This window comes from Lathyrus oleraceus, chromosome 2, assembly GCF_024323335.1.
Source record: "Lathyrus oleraceus cultivar Zhongwan6 chromosome 2, CAAS_Psat_ZW6_1.0, whole genome shotgun sequence".
NCBI lineage: Eukaryota > Viridiplantae > Streptophyta > Magnoliopsida > Fabales > Fabaceae > Lathyrus > Lathyrus oleraceus.
The window spans coordinates 333,891,123-333,899,891 of NC_066580.1; the positions used below are offsets into that span (position 1 = coordinate 333,891,123).

The 8,769-nt window shown below is 35.2% G+C and overlaps 1 protein-coding gene across 1 annotated transcript; it reads right to left on the reverse strand.

The window, feature by feature from the left end:
* Window positions 1-5,353: 5,353 nt before the first annotated feature.
* LOC127123096 (xyloglucan O-acetyltransferase 1-like) lies at window positions 5,354-8,122 on the reverse strand. The gene is made up of 3 exons (XM_051053354.1): window positions 8,031-8,122; window positions 7,787-7,932; window positions 5,354-6,465 (listed from the first exon to the last, which is right to left on the reverse strand). The coding sequence occupies exons 1-3, from the start codon at window positions 8,120-8,122 to the stop codon at window positions 5,354-5,356; spliced, it is 1,350 nt and encodes a 449-aa protein (XP_050909311.1).
* Window positions 8,123-8,769: the final 647 nt, after the last annotated feature.

Genomic DNA, 8,769 nt, shown 5'->3' on the forward strand with positions numbered 1-8,769 from the left:
GTTCCGAGACTTTTGCAGACGATCGTTTGATCCGAGGTACGTGTTATATTAATGGCTTTCCTCTTGTAGCTATTATTGACACAGGTGCGACTCATTCCTTTATATCTTTGGACTGTGCTGTGAAACTTAAGTTAGAGATATCTGAGATGCATGGGAGTATGGTGATTGATACTCCTGCGAAGGGTTCAGTGACTACTACTTCAGTTTGTTTGAATTGCCCTTTGAGTATTTTTGGTAGAGACTTTGGGATGGACCTAGTGTGTCTTCCACTAGTGCAGATCGATGTTATCTTGGGCATGAACTGGTTGGTGTTTAACCGAGTTTCTATCAACTGTTTTGATAAGACTGTGATCTTTCCTGAGATTGAGGAAGAAAAGAGTTTGTTTCTATCTGCAAGGCAGGTGAATGAGGCAGTAGCAGATGGGGCAGAGTTGTTTATGCTGTTAGCGACTTTGGAGGCTAAAGATAAACTGGCGATTTGCGATCTAGCTGTGGTGTGTGATTTTCCTGATGTGTTTCCTGAAGAAGTGAATGAATTACCGCCAGAGCGTGAGGTTGAGTTCTCGATTGATTTGGTACCTGGTACTAGGCCGATATCGATGGCTCCGTACCGTATGTCTGCTGTTGAGTTAACTGAATTGAAGAGTCAGCTGGAAGATCTGTTGGATAAGAAATTTATTCGTCCGAGTGTGTCACCGTGGGGTGCACCAGTGTTATTGGTTAAGAAGAAAGAAGGTACTATGAGGTTGTGTGTGGACTACAGGCAACTGAATAAAGTGACGATCAAGAATCGGTATCCTTTGCCGAGGATTGATGATTTGATGGATCAGTTGGTTGGTGCGAGTGTGTTCAGCAAAATAGATTTGAGATCGGGGTATCATCAGATACGTGTGAAAACTGAGGATATTCAGAAGACTGCTTTCAGAACAAGGTATGGACACTATGAGTATTTTGTAATGCCTTTTGGTGTGACTAATGCGCCTGGAGTATTTATGGAGTATATGAATAGGATTTTCCATCCGTACCTAGACAAGTTTGTTGTGGTATTTATTGACGATATTTTGGTGTATTCGAAATCTGAAGAAGAGCATGCTGAACATTTGAGAGTGGTTTTAAGAGTTCTACGAGAAAAGAAGTTATTTGCTAAACTGTCTAAGTGTGAATTTTGGTTAAAAGAGGTTAGTTTTCTTGGTCATGTGATTTCCAGAGGTTAGTGATCTTCGTGCTTCCGCATTTTCATTTATAATTGTTAGACATTGTATGAATTGAATTGTCTTTTGCATTGTTTGTTGGAGAGAGAGATTGTCCCAGCGGTTGCAAACGTGTAATTTCTTCAATCCTTATTCGAAGAGGAGAGATAGGGTGATTCATTCAAGATAATATTGTTGTGGATTGTTACATGTTTTACATTACTATAAAGTTTTAGTTCTTGTGTATTATGTTATTCTAACAATTGGGAACTTGTGTCTAGTTGATTCTCTTGTGTTTGAGCCATTTTATCCGATTTCGGAGAAACCTTTTTCTTTAAGCAAATCCTCTTGTCCTTCAAGAGGCATACTTTGCTTGAGGACAAGTAAGAATCTAGTTGGGGAGAGTTGTTAGATGCCCAAAAGTGCTTATTTGAGCTATCAAATGTGGGCATCTTTCACTCCTTTTTGTCGAGAAAGTGTTCAAAATCGCCCTCGCTTTTGATGATTTGCAATACAATGTTAAATGATCTTGGTACCTTTAATTTGTGTGTTATTGTGCAGAAATTAGGCATGAAAGAATAGAAAACAAAGACACAAGAAAGTTGGAAAAGGAACCAAGAAAGGAAGCATTCATCAGCATGCTCCCTAGGCGAGTGTTGTAGCGAAGTGCTCGCTAGGCGAGCACCCAGCGAGCTGCCAGCGAACATCCCCAGAATTTTACAGTAGCAAAGTCAGCAAACTCGCTGTGGCGAAGGAAGTAGCGAACACTCCTAGACTTGGACAATCTCACAGCTAGCACTTGCTCGCTAGGCGAGCCACTAGCGAGCTCCCAGCGAGCATTTCCAGTAGCAAAACCATCTAAACTCGCTGGAGCGAAGGAGGAAGCGTGGGCTTCGCCTAGCGAAGGTTTCTTCGCCTAGAGAACATGCAATCTGGACTTAGATATTTCTCTGGGCGCAGGTGCCTCAGGTGGCCTATTTTGGGGCTCGCTAGGGGAACCATTCTGCTCGCCTAGCGAGCATGACAGCTCAGATAGCAGTGCTATAAGTAGCAGGGGCTACTTTTTGGAAAATATACTTAGCATTTTTTTAGATATTTTTCAGCATTTCTTGGGGATCACATTTTGTAACCTAGAAACCCATTTTCTTCATTTTTCTTCATCTCTTAACAATATTCCACAAAAAGAAGGTGGATTCCCATCCAATCTCGATTCTTCGACTCAGATGTTGATCAACCTTCAACCGAAACTTGTTGTACAAGCTACCATGAAAATGAGTAGCTAAGTCCTTCATTTTGTCAAGGTTAGATGTAGATGATCATAAGCTTTGTGTGTATATGGGATGATCTTCGTTTGTAAACTCTTTAATGATGAATGTATGGTGAAAACTTTGTTTTATTGATAACTCTTTGTGTTGGTTTATGATCGAGAGATGTTTTCTAACTCTTTACCTAGGTTTTGATCCAATCTTGTTTGTTAGCTAGAGATAGTAATGAATGATTTTGTTCACCATAAAGTTGAACCAAAAAGTTGTCATTTTGATAGATTGTGTGAGAGATCAACAATGGATCAAAATGGGAAAACCCACAATGTGTGTTAGAGATAAACACATTGGGAGGACTTTGTGAAATAGTTTATCATCTAAAGGAGTTTATGAGTTTTGTTGATCGAACATATGCATGCGAAGTGATCGTCGAACCCTAACTTTGACAATATTTCTCAAATAGAAAAACCAAAACTTTTACCGCAATTTCTTACACTTTTATGCAAGCTACCGTTACTAAACCAAAAACCCCCTTAGTTACTACGAGTTAAGAATTAAAACAACTGTCGAACGACGGCGATATCTCACAATCCCTGTGGAGACGATAACAAAAACCCGACACTCTAACCGTATCTCAACAGCTTGTCAAGCATAAAAAAAGATGGAGAGTGAAGTTGCATGTCTCTAATAGATTCAGGGGAAGAACCCCATTATGATTTTGTTGCTTATAATACAAGCCTGTTTTTCATTTAGTATTGTTTATTGATCATTCTCCTTCACAATTACACATCATTCGTTTTAGCATGCATGATTCAACTGTTTGTTTCTTAGTATAACCATTATGGTTTTAAGTCAATTGCTTGAGTTAATGGAACAAGAACTATATTTGAGATTGGTTCAAGTTATGTGGAAAGTGAAATCTCAAAATATTTTGAAAAACTTGAAAAATTAAGATTTATTATGAATGACTCAAGTCACTCACAATCTATGAATTGAATCAAATCAAATAGAGGATAACAAGAAGATTCTGGTATATGTGACTCAAAACACAATTTACACATGATTCAAATCATGCAACAATGTGACTCAATTCACAAATTATACATAACTCGGATCACCTATCTTCTGTTAGTCACTGCCTCATATGACTCGAATCACACATTATACATGACTTGAATCATGAACATTCATGACTCGAATCACAACTTTAACCTTACTCGAATCACAGGAAATGGGTCATTTTTCTTTTGTTGGTCTTGTTCCACTCTACTTGCTTATTTGAATAAAATCAACAAATGCTCTTGAATTGAATCTAACAACCATTTTCACCTATTTTTACGCATAATCTCTAACACATTTAAATTATTTTTTTCACCTCATACATGTGAATAAGAAATCTGATAATCAACATTGTGATTTTATGAAATCAACAACCTCTAAATTTTGAAAACACAAATTCTCTTGCAAACATAATTTCTTTCATCTTCAATCTCTAGTTTGATTTCAGATCTTGATCATGGTGATTTGTAATTGTTACAGAATATGTGTCTTGAAACTAACATTTCTTTAAGGTTTGATAAATATTTTCAGGAAGCTTGCAAGATTATGGTTGTTATGACTGGTTGTGACAAACTCCAGTGAAAAGAAGGAGATTCTTCTCTCTAGGTTAACCTTGATAGTGTTGCGTGGAAGACTACATATAGATTAAGATTTCTTCTCAGTCTTCAGACAGTTCATCACTTAAGAAATCGATATGATCAAGGGTGATTGCCACAAAAGAAGCCTTAAAGAAGATTGGTAAAGCTGAAAGATTCACGAAGCGATAATCGAGTAAGGATTTCGCAGAGAGTTCGGCGTCAAAGTTGTATATAAATCAAGATCTAGATAGGACATTTATTTTTCTCAATATTATTCTGGATTAGTGATTGTATGAACTCGTTTAATATTTGTCAAAAAGTATTGGAAGATCTACTTTCAATATGGAACCATTAGAAAATGGAGTAAGCTCCTGTGAGGACGATAAAGTCGGACCACTATTCATCTCAGTGTACTCTCTCTCTCTCTCTCTCTCTCTCTCTCTCTCTCTCTCTCTCTCTCTCTCTCTCTCTTCTCTCTCTCTCTCTCTCTCTCTCTCTCTCATATTCTCTTGCATTTTAATTTTTGCAGGTTATTTCATGTTTAAGTTATCGGTTTTTAGTGTAGTTTATCGTTAATTCCCGTTGGTAGCGATTTATTACGTAAGTTTGAGTTTTGTTATAAGTGGAACCTAATTAGGTTTTAGTGCTGATTAAAGTCTGCAGACTAGTGGTGTTAGAATTATACAATAATTGGATTTTTGTAAAGAACACATCTTGTGTAACTTATGAATTATCAATTGAATATAGTGTGTAATTTTTTATGTATTGTCTTTGAACAATCTGTGATATTTTTGAATTGTGTATTTCTAATCATGATTTATTTCTAATACAAGCATAAGCTCTCTATTTTCGCTTTAAGACTTCTGCGCGTTTGAAAAACTCTGATATTTCATTTTGAGCGACCATATAACAATCTGAGTAGCGCACGTCAGTGACAACTAGAGACAAGATGTCTCACAATAAGTCAAGATATATTGCTAAAAAAGTTGCCTACAAAAATATGTCAATCAATTGTAATAACATATACAATATTTAATAGACTTTGATTCACGATCCTTGTTATTATTTATCACCTTTAGCACTATATTATATACAAATATATTGTCGACGTTGACTTCACTTTTGGTTTTATCAGTTTAGATCGTCATATTCCATTCATGACATCATTTATCGAGATCAATTATGGATAAAAAATCCACTAGTACAGTCACCACATGGAAGGAACTCACAAGCCACGTCTCAGCTTAGTTGGACTAGGTTTGTGTCATATGAGAAATATATCAGTTTTAACCTTTGGACGTTCTTTCCACTTCTTAATCGTCTCCAAAAAAATCTCATTCCACGCATCTACGACTCCTGGTAAACACCAATGAACACAATCATTTTGTACATTGTTTGGAGTCCCATTGGCAAATGGAAAATGATTCATATAAGCACCTGCATGACCATCTGATCTCAACGATGACAATTTTGTTATATCAAGCACATCCAAATTAAGTCCATATTGTTTAGCTTTTTCCTTCACACTTTCTAACTCCTCCATCTCAAGGCTTCTTATCTTCGCATCCATTCCTTCAAGTTTCTTCTCCTCAGGTCCGTATGGCTCCGTCTTTGAACAAGTACCACCCTTATCCCAACCACCTTCAAAATGAGTAGGTGAATATGTTCTCACAATCAAATCAATCCCATTCCCTTTAGTAACTTTTCTCTCAATTATCATATTAAGTGTAATCCTTAACGCCTTTCTCATTGCAACATAAAATCCAATATCAGTATACTTCAATTTAAATTCACGACATCTAAAACAACCTATAACAGAATCACCCTCATAGTAAATTGAAGGAACATCCATCCAATGACCAAATGATAACACAATCAAGTCCATTTGATCTACATACTTAGCCCACTTCTCATTCACCTTATCCAAATATATTTTATTATATGGTGTCCCACCCTTTGTTCTTTGATCACCCTTCACAAGAAACGGTGACCAATAAAGTGTCAAACTTGCATTGTGAGAAGCAAAGTAATATGTTGACAAAGTGTCTTCTTTGGGGATACGCTGTGGTATTGAAATAGTGGATAATAAACAAACAAGAGACTCAAACTGGTTATTTGCTAAAGAGTCTCCAACAAAAACTATGTTCATGTTTTTGATAAGTTTAAGAAAAGTGTTAGGTTCAAAAGTTGGAACATGGCACTCATTTGGTTTCCATCTCCAATAAAGATAGTTTGTATCAGGTCTTCCATTGACCCTGCAATTTCGTGTGTTCTTGATATTGCTACATGTTGTTCCATTATACAAAGGGCCTCTCATATCATGGACCCATCTTCCATTTGTATAGTCACATGTCTTTGAATAAGGTTTTTCCTTTTCTACCAAAACAAAAAGAAATTAGTATAGTTCTAGATTAATAATTTTTAAGATCGCTAACAAAACTGCAATTTAAAATATTAGTAAGTTAGAGCATTTACCTTTTGTGAGAGGAGTGGGAGGTGAAAGTGAAGAGTTGTGAGTGATGGAAGTAATATGAATGAAAAATGGAGCGAAGGAGTTGGAATAAAAGTATAGGTAAATTAGAGCTATGAGTGGGAGACCATAGATTATAGAATGAAAAATTATTTTACTGAGATTTGTTTTGAATGTCTTTGTAATTGTCATCATCTTCCTTCAAAGCCTATTCCTTTTCTCATTTTGATGTTCGTTAAATACCACATGCTTAAGATTTATATCATTTTGGAAACATGTTTTGAAAGCTTTTTTTTTAAGCAAAACCATTTCTAAAATCATTTTTGTAAGATCTCTTGATTTGCAGACATTAATTGAAACCATTTTTGAAGCAACACTTTTTAAATGAAATTTATTTTTTTAGGTAAAACTTTTTAATTGAAATATTTTTGTTTAGGTAAAACTTTTTAATTGAAATTAACTTTTGTTTTTAAGGTAAAACTTTTAATTAAACTTCTTTTAGTGTAAAGCTAATATATATTTTGATTGAATAATTAACATGGCCAGTTTTATCTGTAAATTTTTAAGTTTATTTACAAATTTGTTTTTAAGTTTACTAAATTCTTTTTACTGTGATATTTTCTTTTTACTCACTTTTAATATTTTTAATATGATATTTGTTGATAAATCATTTTTAGCCCCAAAAAAAATACTTTTTTCTTACACTTCTTTCACTATTATTGATACATCAGTAAAAACATCATCATTACAGACCATCCAAATTTATTAGACAACAAGATGTCAAATCATAGTAAGACCATCCCTAGACTTAGTCCTATCACCTAAAGAGAGAAAAAAATAAAAAAGAATTTTAAGATCTTCAAAGAGCACCACATGTCAACCCAACCACCAAAATATCATATACACACACTGGTAGAGCTAACTAAGTAGTAACAAAAAGACGGTTATTGGCTCAACTGAAACCCCACACAAGGGACATGAGACCCTACATATATCTATATTCACCCCGTTTAAACATATTTTTTCTAGATGAAAATCTATCTTGCAAGAGCTGTCAGGAAAAGACCACAATCCTAGAAGGAGAACAACTAATCGAGTTGAGGAGAATGGTCGGATTCTCAACAAAATGAGAAAGAAAAGAAGAAGAATGGTTAAGGTCCAACTGAGTAGGATAATCACAAGTAATAAAGAATATACCATCTCTTGAGTAGATCCAAATTCACTTACCTTTATCCATAAAGACAATAAAGCCTCCATGAATAGAGTGAAGATTATTTACAACTCGTAATTCGCATAGAAAGAAATGTCTTCTCCACCTCATATCCCATATTAGGTTCCCATCTACCATCGACCAATCTCTTCCACCAATCCATCTGGTTGATTAGATACGGTAAACAACCTATGGAACATATTCTTAAGGGGAATAGATCTAGCCCAAGGATCTTTATAGAAACAAGTTTGGAGCTCTTACCCCACTTTCTTTAAGATAGCATCTACAAACCAATCAGAATGGTCATCCTCTTCATGCCCAATAAGAGGCACGCCTTTCAACCTATTAGACATTGACCGAAAGCCTGTAATATTCCCCCTCCCTAAAAGAGAAGAAACAATTGAAGCATCATATCAAGATACTAGTATATGACACCCAAGACTATAAGCATTCGAAATCAATCTCCATCTCTATTCGGACAATAGAGTTAAATTAACTAATTGAAGAAATCTAACCCACAAGCCTCCTTTACTTTTAAGTTGACACATGGTTTCCCACTTGACCCGAGAAATCATTACATCTTCATTCACTCATCTCCATAAAAACTTTCTTTCAATCTTTAGCATCTTATTCAAAACCTTTATAGATATCTTTAAAAAGACAATTAGAAGATTATTTAAAAAGTGTTTACATGAACAATAATGTATTAATATATTTTTTTAAATAACCACTATTTTCAAATTAAATAGAAAAATAACTACAATTTCAAACTATTTACCAAACTAACCATTTTTTAAATAAAAAATATTACATGACAAGAGCAGGCATGACTGCCTATGGTAGGGGTGTTCAAAACCAAACCAACCCAATAGAAAACCGCAAACCAAACTAAACCAAACCGAAACCGCAAAAAACCGCATTTGGTTCGGATTCCTTTGGGTCATTTTTTAACAAAACCGCACGGTTTGGTTTGGTTTGCGGTTTGTATTTTTCAAACCGA